Below are 17677 nucleotides of genomic sequence, written 5' to 3'. Positions count from 1 at the left end.
TTTCTATTGAAATTTTATCCAAATTAGGTTTTATCGAACGAGAAGACTTCAAATCTCGAGCACTTCAATTTTTTCTTTTCATATACGTCTTTTCACTTTTTAACACTCCGTTGGTCGCGCCGCACTGCAGTAAAGCCTCAGAAAAATTTGAAAAAATTTGACATCTCATTTTGAAGTGTCTAGAAGCCCTATCGAGGAAAATATCCGCCAAAAATATCATAAGTAGTTAGATTTTTCAACTTTTATTCCGAAACTCCGGGCCGTGTACCGTGTATAAGGCGAATTTTCAGAAAAACATGGCAATTTTGAGCTTGAATATACAATGACGGGTGCCTAATAATTAATTGAATATAAAAAATCTCACGGGACTTCTTTAAGTTTACGATCTAGATCACTCTTGATTTTTCTCAGATTTTTCCTAGATCTTTTAAATGTATCATTATGTCGATTTATGCTGGTGCCGCGCGGCGTTTACAGCGCGACTAACCAAGTGCTGAAAAGAATCGAAATTTAATAGAATTTTCAATAAAATTGCAATCCAATTCTCTTGGGGATTCACCAGACTCTTCTACGAAATTCGTGTGCCTTCAATCATAGAAATTTCTATCCTCCAGTCACCTCCACAACATTTATGAAATCGAAAGTATTGATCGTATCAAGTTAATGAACCATTACAACTGTTCGGTTGCGACTTCACGATTTCATCATAATTTTCAATTTAACTGCGACTGCACGGAGACGTTTGTGGACACCATTGAAACCCATGAAGTAATCTTCCCCTTTATTTATTGTAAGAATTACAAAAATCAATAGAAACAATTATTTTATAGAAGTGAGCACGAAATTCCTGGGTGACAATCTGGGATCGAATTCCGCCTTCAGTACAGGCTTCAAGTTATTATCCGAGAGGAATAAAAATCTGTCCAGCAAAATAACAGTCTCGACGAGTGGTGCTAGCATGAATCGCAGTGCCTCGAACGCTACAACATGACGCCACTTCGTCAAACACTTCTCCACTTCCGCATGATTTACTTCTGATATATTTATTCGCCTATTAACGTCAAGTTTCTCTGTAGCTAATCTGCAATACCTGAAAAAAAAAACAAGGCTCATTTTCACACTCATTTACATTCGATTCTTGTATTCTCTTCATGGAGAGGCGTAAGATATTTCCTCATATCGCGAAACTCACTCCTCAAAACTCATCTGATTATTGACTCTGACACTTCCTACTTTTCCATGCCGCATAGCAATTCCCCCCTTATCAATGAGAATCTTCTCGAGTGTCGCCCTGTATCCGTGTACTTTTAGATCCTCATACTCATTATTCTTTATTTTATCGCAGTAATTTTCTACCGCATGGCAGGCCACCTCCAGCGCGGCATAGCTGAGTGAATGGCTACTATTCCTCGCTACATATTTGCTCAGTGGATAGCCCTTGGCGTTCTCCGTCTCATCCTCACTGAAACCATTACAAAATGCCATACAATAACTAAACACGAAACAACCATAAACTTGTACCAGGAGTAATTGCACAAGTCATTGTGACGACTTTAAAAAAACCGAATTTTTTTACGGAGATAAAAAGTGTCTGGTTTTCGGTGAAGATGAAAAAATCCAGGGAGTGTTTAAAATTTCGACGCATTGAGAGAAGATTTGGCTCAAAAATGAAACGAAAAAGTCGAATTGTTCGTCACACAGCCTAAAAAAATTTTCTAGCTCACGGAGAGAAATATTCAGTAAAAATTACGTATCTTTTCCGTAATTCCGGAGCGAAATGTCTTTGTAGAAAATTTTACGGAACTGTCACGGAATTTTTCCACAGCGTTCCGTCGTTTTTACCTGAATGTACAACGTACATATGCCGGAACATAACATTCTTGAAATCACTTTTTCTCTGAAAACAAGAAACTTTTTTCGCCGTGCAAAAATACAGAGCTTTACAGTTTTATCACATTGCGCAATTCAGCCATTAACTTTAATATTGCCTTACTTGATGGTTAGTTTCATATAACAGCATCCAACAACGCTGATGAACTTAGCACTCGCCTGTCCAACATAAAACTTGAGCAATCTCGCTGCTAAATCACCACACGGATGCAATCCAATCAAACCAAAACCATTGTCATTTGATTGCTGTAAAAAATAATCCCGTAATATTTCTTTAATCACTGCTGGCAATTCTCCGCCTCGACAACTTTCATCGACAATTTTAGCGCACAAATGATAGGGTGGTACACCACAAAAGCCGGGTAGATGGGTCTCGAATTTCTTCATAAATTGCTCGTCATATTTTCCCGCTAATTCCGAGAGAGATTTATCCTGCTCTATGCAGATAACCGGTAGGTGATATTTGTACGCTAATTCACGGGCTAAGTGGCCGATCCCGGCGCCAGTGTCGACGATGCAACTGCACTTTGATAAATGCTTGCACCTCGCGACTATCTCCGAGAATTTCTCGATCTCGTAGCGCTTCTTCTCCTTCACGTGTTTCTTGAACAAATTCTGAAACTTGGTGAGCCGTTCGTCTTTGGCAATATCTTCACATGCCGATGTTTCCAGCACATGAGGATTTAATTGGGAGCTACTGCAGGTGAACGGAGACCTCTTGCTCGGATTTCGATTGATGCTCAATTGATCAATCAATTGTCGAAGCGCAATTAGTGATAATGGCCAGACACACCGAGGGCTCCTCTCGCGCAGAATCCACGACCCCAATTCCTCCAGCGATACATTCTCCAGGGTTCTAGCCCAAGGTTTGGGTAATCTCCCCCACAAGTCGTCTTGAAAAAAATCCTTGGAAGAATAATGGCGAATTACGTTGGAGAGTTGCTCTTGAAATTTCAAGAAATAAAATCTTGAAATCTTTAACAATGACTAATTTAGTTTTAATGGCGGTTTTTTTGGCCGGCGGGGTAATTCGTTAAATGAAGAGAGCAGGAAATTGGCCTCAGGGTCCGCCAGCATTTTTAGAATAATTAATAATTCTGTTGAAAAACAGAGATTTCTGTGCACTGAACCCCAGTTTGTAGGCAATTGCAATTTTTTGTTCCCATTGACACAGGAATTTAATTCTTTTTTGGAATTCCAATTTGAGGTCCACCTGATAATAAAAACTGTTGGAAATTGAGGCCATTGTTTTCTAAATTTTTAATCTATTAAAAATGAGAATGACACGGTTAAAAATTAGTAAGTGAATCTTTATCAAGTGATAATTCCCTTAAAATTTCAAGAAATCCTTTTATGAAAAATTCACGATTTAATGAATCAATAGAAAATATAAATTCTAGTTTAATTGTTCCACGAAAATAAATCAAAGTCAGGAAAGTTTAGATTATGATTTCATTGAATATTCACGTTGTGACTGAAAATTCAAGTAAATTAGGGAATTCTCGTCTTCATCCTGCCGAAAAATTTGGAATTCAATTGAATTTTCAGATAAATTTAACATTTCATAATTTTCCCCGTGAATTCAGTAGCGAAGAGGTAAAACGGTTTCAGTTAATTTCGACTATTGTTCAGTTTTCAATGAAATCTCAAAATCAGAGGGAGATAGCCCAATTTTTGTCATAACATTTTTTGTAGCCCTCAATTCGCTCCAGAAAAAAGGTCATTACAAAAATTTCAATATCTCCCTTAGATGCGGAGAAATTCTTCAAAAACTCAGCTAAGGGTTAAGTCGACTTGAACCGGTTTACGCTTCGCTGCTGAATTGAGTTCACTGAAGACGACTACTGAACTGTCCATAAAATTTCAATTGTTTTCCAACAGTGTAAAGTTCAAATTCGCAAAATCAAAACTTCGCACGAGGCTGTCCTACAATTTCAAAAAGTTTCTGCCAATATAAAGCCCTGAATCTATCACTTGCATGCGTCAATTCCTCTAGATCGAATTGATGGGAATCTGGTTATCGCGTGGATCGATCGAACGAAACCGTTCGAATTTAGCGGGACGGCAATTAAACACTAGCGCCCCCAGTCGTCAAAAAAATCCGCGATAATCCAGTTTCTCGAATGAGACGTTGCCAATCAATACCCGAGGAAGCGCGCACAAATCCATCAAAAGACATCGATAATGAGCACAAAAATACTAACAACAATGTAAGAATCCAGCATCCATCCGTACAGATCTAGAACCCTGAAAGTGCCGTCGATAATTGCTCCGATCCCTAGGCAAACCCGACACGTGCACGTTCTCCCCCGACGAGCCGCCATTCTCGATGGGCACTGACTACCGCCAGCCATTCAAATCACCCCATTCATCCCATCAATCAACGGCGATACTGTTATCGTTAACCGTTCAAACAAACCATTAAAAACCTAAACCCATAATTCATACGAATGATGACGTAATTCTTTGTCCAAATCTTTAAATCTCCTCCACGAAATGACCGTCAGCGGCGGACACTTCATTTTTTGTTCAATCACTTTATCAACAGTGAAAGTAAAGTAAGTCGCCGTGAACCGATGCTTCTCATGCGGATGAGCATATTTTTATTTCCCGGCGGCCGTTTTCTCTTCGCCCGAGTCTCTGCATGTGAATTGTATTTATAAAATGTTGAAGAATGGAGGCAAATATTTTTTCTTCGCTTGAATTTGTAATTTATGAATAACGTATTTTTTTAAATATACGAAATGGGGCGAATTGCAGACGCACGCTTACGAAATTTCCCCGCGGAATGTGGGAGACTGTATTGTTTCAGTTTAGGCCACATTATTCAGCTTGATTTAATGATGAAGCATGCTTCTGGCAGTGGCAACATTGAATCATCTTGTTTTATTTATTAATACTGAAAAACTTGGTGCAGTTTTCTTGCGTTCCACTTTGCAACACTTTCACTCTTCACTCCAGGTAGTTACGTTATTCTTGCAGTGTTCTATGGGTTTATATTACTATCTCCTTCATACGTGAACAGAAGCCTCGAAATACTGAACCGGATAAGAATTAAATGCACTGAGGAAGAAACCTACTTTTGATAATGATAAACCTACTTGATGCGAGAAAATATTCTCCTGTCAATTTTGGAAATCGTGAAATCTCCTGATGAATAATTTCGTTTTTTCAAGAGGGGGTGAACCTCCCTTTCAATCTGAAAACGCCCCGGGGTACAATCCTATTCTTGCACTGACAAAAAAAATACTTTTGATAAAGAAAATATTCTCTTGTCAATTTTAAAAGTCGGGAAATCTCCGGATGAATAATTTCGTTCTCAGACGCACTGGGGAAAAAATTACTTTTGCCAAGTAAATTTACTAACGAAAAGAAAATCCATACATTTCTAATGCAAATATTTATATACGTTTACTTGTGGCAAGTAAATTTACTTGGCAGAAGTATTTTTTTTCTCAGTGTGGAGAGGAAAAAGTTTTCCAACAGGATGAGATTCTCTTGAACCGAGAGCATTTTTAAGCGTTCTGAAGACTAGAAATGATTTCCTTTCCATAAATTCATGAAGTTTGCGTTATATCTAGAATTTTTGTTCATCAGGACTTTGACTACATAAAATCTTACACAAAAAAAATCTTGCAACACTTGATATCAATTTTCTATACACTTGAATTAATACTGAAAGTGTTCGTCGTGCAATCGAAAGAAGAATTCCTCTGTTGGAGATGATGAGTGATCACATCGGGAAAGTGAATTCTCACAATCCATTAAATTCTAGATAATAACCCAAACTATGTGAATTTATGAGAAGACTTATGCCAACACTTGACTTAACTCAAGTTTTCTCGGGACTTTTCTCAAGATTTCACAATTCTAGAAATTGACGAGAGAATATTTTTTTGTATCAGAGAAATCATGTTTGTCAAAAGTAATTTTTTTCTCTGTGCATGCAGTAGTTTTTTGTGAAATTATGGGTTTTTCCAGGATTTTGAATTGATGTCGTTGACGGGGACTCAGTCCGCGGTCTCGCAAATTTATCTGTTGAATGGCTATCCGGTTCAATGAATTCGAATTGACGGCTTGTGGTGGTTTATAGTTTTTCACCATTTATATTGGGAATCGTGCTAAACGATTTCGCCGAATGAACAACTCGAGAATTTATTGTTCTACGTAATAGATTTTAATTACTGCATTCCCTAATGGTGCTATCAACAATTCATCATTCAAATTATTAAATTTTAATGAATCTCCATGCACTTCAAATAAACTTCATTTACGCTACTATCTCAGCAGTCGCAACTCATCGCCTCATGAGAATCTCTGTCTAAACCACGAAAGCAATTACAAACTTTTTCATAACTTAGCACTTTCATTCGTTCCAGTTTCTGCGATAATAACCGATTTATTAAAACACTCCTCCATAAGCATGAGCCCGTAATTTTCACGGAGTACTCTATTTCTCTTGCGTGTTGTAATTAATCAGTAAATCTTCCGCATCGAAGTGGCCAATGAGTACATTACGATTTTTTGAAATTCAGTCGAAAAGAGTGTACGAAAAAAAAAAATTATCACACCCGGGAAGATGGGGGAATGGATTTGGACCTCTTACGCCAACCACAAGTGAAAGTTTACCAAGTAGGACGCGCGTCTCGAATCCCAACCGCGTTTGAACGTTCGCCAAATGCTCATCATCACGACCGTGTGGCTCTGGCCGTGTGCGGCCTTCAGGGCAGTCACTTGTAACCTTAAGTAAAAGCGAATCACACGGCCATCTAACACCTCCTCTCCGATCTCCACTAACCAAAATCTACATTTCTCTTATCATCGCTTCATCCTCTCCTTCACGGTCACCTTCCCAAAAATAATTTCCCATCATTTCGACTCTCCCAAATATCATTAACATACCAACACGCATAATAACCATTCATCATCACCACAGAATGCCGTTGGACCATTGAAACCCAGATGTTGAACATTGAATATGTAATAAACAACGGAATCCGTTATTTATTTTTATCCGCACAAACTTGAAATTCCTCAAGTTTATTTTTCATGAGTTAAATACCGGATTGAGGTGAATGCCTCAATTATTCTCTATTCAACAACTGCGCCTCATTCCGCTGTAAATGACATTCAAATGGAATTCCCAATTCTCTCTGGCTTCCTTTTTTATTTCCCTCTAGCTTGTAAATCTTGGATTCGGCGCGAGTAGCCCGTGTATACACGCGCCCCGAGGGGTATTGAGTATCGGCGGATTGGCTCTTTATGAACGGACTCTTCCTGAACTGGAAAGTATGCACTCTCTCCGGAGGTCAACACGCCCCGGGGATATATACCTCGTCATTGAAATGCTACTTGACCAGACAATTCCACTAGTGTACCAACAATAGACTGTTATTTGATAAACACCTGCACTGTTAGCAATTTTTCAAAATTTCATGGAGAATGCCGTAGGAATTCTCACGGGAGTGACATTGAATCCGATTCAGGGGAAAAATGATTATGAAATTTCAAATTTAAGGGAGAATGCAAGGAAATTCATGAATTTTCAGGGACAGTGAGACAGAAATTTCACAAGTTAATTGAGTTTTCAATGGAACGTGAATATTAAAAAATAACAAATAACAAATCAGAAATTTTCACATTTTCCCTAAATCTTTCCGATTTTTGCGAATTTTCACGGAACAATTGAACTGAAAGATCAAGTATTCTATTGATTTTCAGATTATTCGAACGGAAAATCAATGGAATATTTGATTTTTCAATGACGAGATTCCTTGAAATTTCAGTGGAAATTAAACGTGATAAAAATTTCCGGGATTTGACACGGAAAATTCAGACGAAAATTTTGAACAGTGTGCGACATTTACCACTATTCCCACTATTTTCCCCGATATGTTGCTCTACAAATCCCAACCGGAGATAAGAACAGAAAAGGGTAGACTCTAATGATCAATTTCTACCACAATGGCCCATTGACCCCTCCCCCGTCCCTCCAATTTACATCCAAATGTCCCATTCAATTTTTGCAACGTTGACCCGTCAAATTGCCGGAGAACACGATAACCATCCTGGCAGAAATTTCAGTGGCTCCCCAGAGAAAGGTATATACCTTCCTGCATTAAAAACCTCCTGCGATATTAGAGAGGAGTCCGTGTGTCGAGTCAGATGGTAGTGGGAAATGAGGCAGAGGGAGGACATACTTCTGATGCCCGATCGCCACTCAGTTCCCCTGCGTCGCTTGTCTCGACATCTTCCCACTTTTCAAGTATAACACCCGGGCGCTTCTCTAATATGTACTTTGGGACACGGTAACGCGCCGCAGTAAAAGACCGGTGGAGTTTATTTTTTTTTTAATCCCGAAAATCTTGTATCGAGCTCAACATCATGACGATGCGTCTCCTTAGACTGGTAATTCATTACGTACTCTAAACTAAACCCGGTGAAGGAATCCGTAACACTACTTTATAATTTTTACGCACCCATTACGAAATTAACACTTGATCACAATCATCAAACTCCAAAGTTTCTAATCAACTACATAACATTGGATGATTTTTTTTATTCGGCTTTGCGGCTATTCGTAATTCCTCAGTCGTTAGTGAGCCTCGCAAATTTTTGAATTTGTGAATTGACTAATTACTCTAAGAGTGAATGGATAGCGAATTGCGTCCCTCTCGCAGTGCGAAACTTCGAATTTGACGAGATTTAAATAACAACGCGAAAGAAAAACGTACCTCACTAAGCCCGACAGGGTCTAACGACAACAGTCATCGCACTCTCGGTGTTTTTATATTCGATTTGTGATATCAACATTTTTCCAACAAATGGATTGATTACATCAAGAGCCTAACCCTGGGTGAACCTAAAATATTTAGCAAAACATCGCACTATGACAATTTAACCGATGTAGCGAGCTTATTTCCCCACTATCTCTGTGAACATCTGCTTGATGTACCTCACTCACATCTGACGAATTACGAATGCCCGCGCAGCCGACTAAAAAATTCATCCAATGTACATTCATCCACCACTCGATAAAATCCTCAAAAACTGCAACAGCTCAACTTTTTTCCCCGGAATCCTCAATACTTGACTAGCGAATAGCTTAACGATCATTGCTGAAGAACTGGGCTTGCCATATTTGGTGTATCACTGCATCAGTAGATCCATGTACGAAGTGTAACCGTTGGAAACGCCGATAGAATACCAAGTAATCAGTTTCTCATCCAGTTACAAGTTTTCTTTATTAACGAGGTCACACGGAATGGAGTTAAATCGCATAACATCAATTAACTCGCCTGAATTCCCGACATTTCATTCACCCATTTTCCCCAGACGTTGTTCCTCTCGGCGATGCTGCTGGCTTCCTCAGCGGAGGACCAATCGAAGAGCCGTGATAAGCGTCAGCAGTTGTCGTACCACCCGCGACGAGTGGGCAAACCACCCCCTTACGCAGTGCAAATGGAGCCGCCAGTGCGATACTCCCAGCGAGATCCCCTGTACAATCCCCTGGCAAGTGCCAAGAGTGATGACTTCATCTACGACGAGCCCCACCACCACAACCCCTACAGCTCCGAGCCCGAGCCGATAATCGAAATAATAATCAAGGAGTCCAACGAGTCCCTTCCCACCCCAGTGCCGCCCACCCACCCCCCGGTGCGACCCACAAAAGAGCCGATTCAGGTGTTCTACGTGAAATATGAGAAGCACGATCAGGGGGATGGAAAATCGAAGGTGATTTACGATACGCCAGTGCCAGCATTGAATCCTCACGAGGAGCACGAGGAGATAAAAGCCGAGGGTCAAAGTTACGACAATGAGCCAGTGTCTTACGTTACCCCAGCGCCGGCCAAGGAGCCAACGACCACTTTGCGCGCTATCATACGTCCGGAGAGTGAGTCTTATCACGCAGGTGGCAGCGGAATTCGTGTGACATTCGGCACTGAGCAATTACCCCCGAACAGTCACAACAAACGAAGCGACTTAGAGGGGCAGAAAAAAGTCGCGCCACCCTCTCCGCCCCCGACGACTTCGAGAAAACAGCACGGTCCGTTCCCCCCGCCGCCAATTCCTCATCGCGTACCGCCGGCATTTCCCCAGCAGCGGATCGTCAACTCGTTTTCATCTCAACAGCAGTTGCCTCAAAATTACCCGGTCCAGCCGCATTTCCAGGGACCTCCGCCGAGGTATCAACGACCGGCGATAAGTATTCAGGGTTTACCGGAGGTGCAGCAACGCCTGCCGTTCCAGACGTTCAGTCAACCCCACCGGGTCGCCATCAATCACCCGCAGCAGCCGGGCTTCCCACCCGCGTTGTCAGTGTCACATCAGAGTGTGAACTTGCAGAATCAGTCGCCGCAGTTCTTGTCTCAACCGAGTTTCATCGATCAGGGCTATCATCAGCAACAGGTGCAGCTGTACCGGCAACAAGAGGAGGAGAAACAGAGGTATCACGACCAGCGGAGGCAGCAGGAGTCCCAGAGGCAACAAGAACAGCAGCGGCAGCAAGAACTGCAGAAGCAGCAGGAGTTGCAGAGACAGCAAGATTTGCAGAGGCAAAAGGAAATCCAGAGACAACAGGAGTATCAAAGAATTAAACAAGAGAGTAAAATTCGCGAGCAACAGCAGCAGCAGTTCAACCAACCCCCGAATTTCCCACAGAATCATCAGATACTGCTGAACAATCGGGTGCAATCCCAACCGCAATACCATCGCGAGGTGGAGAAACCGAGCGAGATTTTGAAAGCGGTTCCGAAATTAGAGCAGCATTACGCGATTAGAGAAAATCCCCATCACCCCGGGCCCTTCCCCCCCAATTCTCAACAGTTGCCCCCGCAATTCTCCCAGAATACCCAGAACAACTTTGTACAACAGCACACACAAGTGCAGCATACAAATTCCATTGGGATTCAGCAATCGCCGGTATTGTCCAATCATGGAAATTACGTGGCGAGCACGATTGCGCCATTGAGCCAGACGCCGAGCTCGCCACCGAGGCACCAGGGAAATCAGCAATTCTTCGCCCAGAATCGCGGACAGGCGCAGTACCAGCAGGTGCACCAGCCTCTGGCCTCGGTGTGGGGTCGACCGGTGTTCAAGGATAGTAAGCAGAAGATTTACGCAACCCCGGTGACCCACACCACTTCACAGCCTAAGCCAACGCAGAGACCCGTTACAAGCACCACGAGAGCCCCTCCGACGACGACGACGACGACGACGACGACGACGACTGCAGCCCCCACCACCCCCAGGAACGAAGCCAGGATCAAGGAGAACATCGCTAATCTTCCGGACGAAGTGCCTGACGATATCAGGCAACAACTCCTGAGCTCCGGAATCCTCGGTAATGCGGATATTCAGGTTCTCGATTACGATAAAGTCGGCGGTATTAACATCGAGAATTTACCCCCCGAGGCGCTCGCCAATTTCTACGGGGCCGGTGGCGGTGGGGTTGTATCAGCTAGCGAGCCAGTACCGTCGATCGCAAAGTACCAAAAAACTAGTGGAGCGGGATTGACACCCAAAAAGGCGACGAGCAAAGTTGAACAGGCAACACTCAAGCCCGGAGGTGTGGAAATGAAAGTAGTACGGTTTGACCCAAATACGGCGCAAGGCCAGGCGATAGCTGATCAGCACATACGTGAAGATGCGACCCACCTGAAACCGGTAACTGTGGGATCGAGGAATGATGGACAGTACAATCGTTATTTACCATTAAAAGTGAGCGGTACATCCTTTCCGATTCCCGATGTAGCGGAATTGAAGGATCGCAAGATATCAAGCGTCGTTGTACTTGCACCTGTTGATTACAGTGGTGATGAGCTGGAGGTGGATAGACAGTCGAGGAAATTGGGTGAGCCGATGCCAGTGAAATTTTTAGCTGGTGACTCGTTGAAGCAGCTCATTAAGAAACCCAGCGCTGATAATTATAAGAAATGGCTGGAGCAGGAGAGGAGGACTGAGCCGCAGAAGCAGTCTGTCGTGCTTCTGGTAACGACGTAAGATTTCATTATTTTCTCAGGTTCTTTGTTAATGTCACTGTTAATTTACTTGTCGCTTGACTCATTAACTCGAGCCTCTTTGATTCGTTTGCGCGACTCCACTCCAGTAGGTTAAGGATGTTCGACACCCCTTTAGCCAAAATTGACGTTGTTTTCATTTTTCTGGCAAATTATCGATGGGAGTGACGTGAAAAAATATAACGATTTTGTGGTTTGTCATTCGTTAATGGCTCACGAAGTTGCGTAGTGGTGCGATAATTTTCATGCGTTTTTTCTACAGTTTTGTGATTCTTTTTAAAAGTTTAGAGAAAACGCAGGAAAATGTTCGCACCACCTTAAAATTTCGTCAGTCATTAAATAATGACAAAACGCAAAAACGTTATATTTTTTCACGTCAATTCCATCATAAGTTTGCCAGAAAAATTTAAAAAACGTGAATTTTGGCAGAAAGGGTGTAGAACATCCTTAATTTCAATTAAAAATTTCATTTGCAGACCCAACGATCAGCGCAACGGGGATAAAGAGATCTTCATGTACGATGTGACAACGCAAACTGTAAGCAAACTCTCCGGTGATTTGTCATCGGCTTTTGTGGACGCCGCGGAAAGCAACGCCGACAGTCACGATAGCATTGACGATTCATCCTTCACGCATTGAGAGACGTGAGAATTGGATGAAGGGAAAGGAAGCAGTTGAATGAGAAAAAGATACAGGAAGGAATGAAAAAGAGTCTGTTCACCGGAATTGAATTGAACGGCTTAATGAATGCCATTTTGCCCGCCAAGGCTTTGACTCTGCGTTGCACGTTGACCGAATGGGACACTTGTGAAATGATCTTTTGTATTCATTTTCTCACTTGAATCAGTGGTGAATGGATAAATGGTTGATTTAATTAACCGAAAGATCAGGTTTTACTCCACGACACGTGTTATGTAGATATTTCCTCTTATTATTATGTATATATCCTATGCCTTTTTATACATTTTGTACTTAAATAAAAGCTATTTTTTCGTAATAGTTTCTTTATTTACGGTCTCTCGATACTTGTTGATTGATGGTTACAATTGTCAGTGGTAAATTCCTGTTGCTATTAAATTATATGCTAAAGAAAGAGAAAAAAATTGAGATAATGGGCCTTTTTCCCAGGTGAAATAATAGTCTACTATTACGGAAAAATGAATAGAATCATAGAAGAGATTCACACTCCATCGGGAACCATTTGCGCCCACAAAATGACTCCCAAATTATACGAAAATGTCAACACACTCATCTCCCAATCGTATCTATCAACATATTCACAGTGAAAGTTCATTTGAAAAGAATTGGAAAGTGTCCCTTCCCATCCGAGACACTCACCCAATTGAATTGAATTCAAACTCATTCCATTCGAACGTCGGAAGCAGATGGCGCGTCATCACCTCCAATGAGTATTCACCCTAACCCCTCACCAACCCGAGCCCCGCCGAGATGACCCGAGTCCACTCAATAACGTCACGACGTACAGAGTGAAGATAAAACAGCCAAAAAAACTTTAGAGAATAATTTAGTGCGTGGTAATACGTGTGAATATTAGATCCCAAGTTAATTAATTGTTTTTAGAAAAATGTCTTACGCTTATCTATTCAAGTACATTATAATCGGCGATACAGGTAATTACGTGATTATTTACAACTGTGCGTGAGTTTGTAGCTATGATTGAGCCATGCATTTTCTATTACGTCTCCGTGACAGCTATGTTTTCGTTTCCCTTCAGCTGTTAACACTTTTTCCAAGCTATCTATCCTTTCTCAGTGAGAGTTGTAGCCATCTCGTGCCCTTTTTACATGTGAACGAAGAAATCACGAGCTGATATAATGAATTATGCTCGAGAGTATTTGTTTCCACGGTTGGAAGGATATTTTCCTTGTTTTTGTCGAGAGATAGCATCCTCCAATGGCTTTTGTTTGACACTTTGGAGTGATTCACACTCCAATTACAGTTCACAATGGCCCAAGAATTATGAGATTTATCATTATCTGTGTCTGCAGATGGGCACTCGTGTACAGAGCATTAATGCATTTTGTTATTTGACACTTGTGATGCATTTGAAAGGTGTGGTATCGATCTGTTGGGCTCATGTACCCTATTTATTGCTACAGGAGTTGGTAAATCGTGTCTGCTGCTACAATTCACTGATAAACGATTTCAACCAGTTCATGATTTAACAATTGGCGTTGAGTTTGGCGCTCGTATGATAACCATCGATGGAAAACAAATAAAATTGCAGATATGGGATACGGTAATGAGATTGTTTGAGGGAGAGGGAAATTGTGGTTTTGTCCTTGTGGCTAGTGGTTTATGTGCTCTCTAAGGCTTGAAATTTGTTTAACAGGCAGGTCAAGAGGCTTTCCGCTCCATAACAAGGTCCTACTATCGCGGAGCTGCTGGTGCACTTCTTGTTTATGACATTACTCGCAGGGAAACGTTCAATCACTTGACTACGTGGCTCGAGGATGCTCGACAACACTCAAATTCAAACATGGTGATAATGCTGATTGGCAATAAGAGTGATTTGGATGCTAGGAGGGAAGTCAGGAGGGAGGAGGGCGAGGCATTTGCACGGGAGCATGGACTTGTGTTCATGGAGACCAGTGCCAAGACTGCTGCCAATGTTGAGGAGGCATTTATCAATACTGCTAAGGAAATCTATGAGAAAATACAGGAGGGCGTGTTTGACATCAATAATGAGGTTTGATTCTGGGGTTATTATGTTATTTGCTATTTTGGGGGGGTATTGATCTCAGGGTTGAGGTTTAAAGGGGAAATGCGGGGGACAGGTTTAGCAGAGGATGAGAGATGAGCTTTGCCTTGGGTTAATATCTTTGAATTGGAGGGATCTGTGGGGGGCTCTGTGGGAACTACTTTTGTGGAGCCAAATGAATTCAAAAAATTAATGAAACGTTACCACATTTTTCCCCGAAATTTTCGGTACACTTCGTGGAAATTTTTTAGAACATTATTTCTCGGGAATTTTAAAGAATTTGTTCATTGAAAATTCGAAATTTCATGGAAAAATCACTGAGAATTGTCAATTTTAGATCAATTATTCCCAGAAATTTCAGGCGAATATATTCTGGAATTTTTAATTAATTCAAAATTTAGCGTAATTCGTCACTTAATATTCATATTTTAATTCAAAATGCACGTAGCCTGGGGAATTCTCGTCTACTCCCAAAAATTTCATGATTTTTTCCCCCTAAATCGACTCTGTCTAAAATTAATAGTCCATTTTCCATAAAATTTCAATTCCAGCTGAAAAACTGGACAATTCATTCTATTCCCCAAAAACTTTCAATGAATTCAAAATTATGTAGCATCATTCCAAAGGCATTCGTTTCCCCGACACATTTCATAGCTCACTTACGGAAACGACTAATGAGTGTGATAAGATGCTATTCTCTTCCATGATGACATGGTTTGAAAATCCATTCATACCTTTCCCCTTCAATTTCAATAGTTTTTCATGAAGCTCTTCTGCGTCAAAATCTTGTACATAATGAACAATGAAAACTGGGTCAAATGATTCACCGTGTAGTAACAGAAGTGCTGGAAAACTGAGCGTGAATCCACTTATTGCTGTTTCATATGTGAAATTCCTGAGATAAAGCCTCTTGCAAAGTTGATGAAAGTGCCAGGGGAATGCCATTTAAAATACCATGAAACTTTCAGCGGTTTTCCCAATGCTCTTGTAGCACAATTCAACTCCGTTGGCTACATAATTAAAAAGCTTTTCCACGAAAATGATTTCAATTAGTCCGCAAGTCCATGAGTATAATACAACGAAATAGCCTCTGACTCAATTAAAAAAAGGAAGGGATTTTTCTTTCATTCATCATCCCTGCAGTTTATGAAAGTTCCCTGAGATGTCAAAAACGTTCGTGAACAAATTCATTACAACTCCGAGTCAAAGAAACTCATCTTAAGGCATCCACTTTGTATATATTCCAGTAATGTGGAACAGTATGAGGAAAAACTTTATGAAGAGCCTCGTTATCAAAAAGAGAGTCTTGAAACTATGCATAAAAACTTCTCTTCCAAGGGAGGAGAAAAAAATGTATTAAAACTGTTTACAGGCGAGTGAACTCTGAAGCTATCCATGGAGAAGTTCTTTAAAACTCTTCTGTACCCAACTTTATCATTTTTCATTGTACAAATCCTATAAAAACAGTTATTAACATTTTTATGTGGATAAAAACTTAGAAATTAGTCTAATGAAGATTGAAATGACATGAACAAGTATCTTAATGGTATGATTATCCATTTTCAAAGGCAAATGGAATAAAAATTGGACCCCAGCATTCTCCAACAAGTCCAGGCGGTCTGTCCGGCACTGGGGGCCAGGGTAGTGCACAAGGTGGTGGCTGCTGCTAGGGGCTGGGGGTAGCCTGTCCGCCCCTTCATCCAACTTCAATATAAACTAATCATTCCTGCTCCACCAACCACCAGAACTAAATCAATTACCGAAAATTGAGAAAAAGCAATTTTTAATTTATGAGAAATGAAGGAAAAAACCTGTTGTGTCACGAGGTTTTATTGTCGCGTTCAGGTAACGAGTGTAAACTATTTATTCATTTAATAAATGATGAAGATTGAAATCTAACAATCTCATAGTGGAATATGTAATCCAAGTCTGAGTTTTGTATATACGCATTTTCCATGGATAAATTAATCCAATGCTTTGTGGTAGAACTTCTTGGGTTATCGATGGAGAGTCCAATGATTCGGGCTATGGGAGGGTGTAATTCCACGGTTTACTATAAATTTATTATCGAATAAAGTCAGAGAATATCTGAATTAATCAGTCAACCTGTGGAGGGATAAATAATTAAATTAATCATGAATAAATCAAAATTCAGTAATTGGACAGGAGTAAGAACTTAATAGAGCAGGAATGTCTATCACTCGTCCACCTAACAGAGCGACACTATGTATATGTATGTGTACCTATTGGTGTACCTAAACGAGAAAAACAAAACGATGAAAATAATACTAATTTTCTCGAATAACTTTGAGTTCTTAATGATCATTTAGCTTGAACAAGTGTAATCCAATTTGACGTTATCATTTTAAATAGAAAATAAATTGCCTAACATCACTGTCATAATGGTAATTCTACCAGTGACTCAAATTCAGGGCTGGGATTAAATTAATGTAAATTTTAATTGAAAAAAAATAATCAGTTTGCGTGATCCACTCTCTTTGTATTTCTTATTTTTACTTAAAATGCCCAGATCTGTGGGGTATCTTTGCTGAAAGAGAAATGATGTAATTTTTGATCAGTGGGTTATCAGTGTAAACAATTGAAAATGCAATAATTAAATGGACATACTTATTGTATTGCTTTCAAATACTAGTCAATTTAAATTAGACTCTAAGTCCATTTCTCTCATTCAGACTAACATATGATGAATCATTCTCAGATCGAAGTGAAATAAAATTATGAATAAAACATACAGGCAAAAGGATACAAGATGCTTATTAATAAAACAATTATACATCGCTACTTTCACCAAAGACACCCTGTAATTTGATAAATACTTATATATATTTCATGTAAGTTGATTTAATATATGTATACATGAACAACTAGAATTTTTTATTATCATTTCCTTCCATTTCCGGTGAGCTTATCACGATCTATTAAATTACATAAGCAATACAAAAATATCTCGATTCAACCCTTTTTCAGTGAATGCTCTCCCGTACCTGAATACCACTCACACATCTCGACTCCATAATTATGTATC

At 40.4% G+C, this 17677-nt stretch overlaps 3 protein-coding genes across 3 annotated transcripts; 2 read left to right on the top strand and 1 right to left on the bottom strand.

The window, feature by feature from the left end:
• Positions 1-789: 789 nt before the first annotated feature.
• Positions 790-4214, bottom strand: LOC107042610 (protein RRNAD1). Its single transcript, XM_015263762.1, has 4 exons — positions 4095-4214; positions 1994-2796; positions 1193-1462; positions 790-1090 (listed from the first exon to the last, which is right to left on the bottom strand). The coding sequence occupies exons 1-4, from the start codon at positions 4212-4214 to the stop codon at positions 820-822; spliced, it is 1464 nt and encodes a 487-aa protein (XP_015119248.1). The 3' UTR covers positions 790-819.
• Positions 4215-8213: 3999 nt separating this feature from the next.
• Positions 8214-12831, top strand: LOC107042898 (mastermind-like protein 2). Its single transcript, XM_015264182.1, has 4 exons — positions 8214-8298; positions 9226-10773; positions 10804-11888; positions 12386-12831. The coding sequence occupies exons 1-4, from the start codon at positions 8275-8277 to the stop codon at positions 12546-12548; spliced, it is 2820 nt and encodes a 939-aa protein (XP_015119668.1). The 5' UTR covers positions 8214-8274; the 3' UTR covers positions 12549-12831.
• A 537-nt stretch (positions 12832-13368) lies between these two features.
• Positions 13369-17516, top strand: LOC107036590 (ras-related protein Rab-2). Its single transcript, XM_015254647.2, has 4 exons — positions 13369-13540; positions 14030-14169; positions 14263-14619; positions 16200-17516. Exons 1-4 carry the CDS (start codon positions 13495-13497, stop codon positions 16299-16301), a joined length of 645 nt encoding a protein of 214 aa, XP_015110133.1. The 5' UTR covers positions 13369-13494; the 3' UTR covers positions 16302-17516.
• The last annotated feature ends 161 nt before the right edge of the window (positions 17517-17677 follow it).

The sequence above is a fragment of the Diachasma alloeum genome, unplaced genomic scaffold (genome assembly GCF_001412515.2).
Source record: "Diachasma alloeum isolate Michigan unplaced genomic scaffold, Dall2.0 Dall_scaffold_00176, whole genome shotgun sequence".
NCBI classification, from domain to species: Eukaryota; Metazoa; Arthropoda; class Insecta; order Hymenoptera; family Braconidae; genus Diachasma; species Diachasma alloeum.
This window is presented reverse-complemented; position numbering and strand designations above follow the sequence as displayed.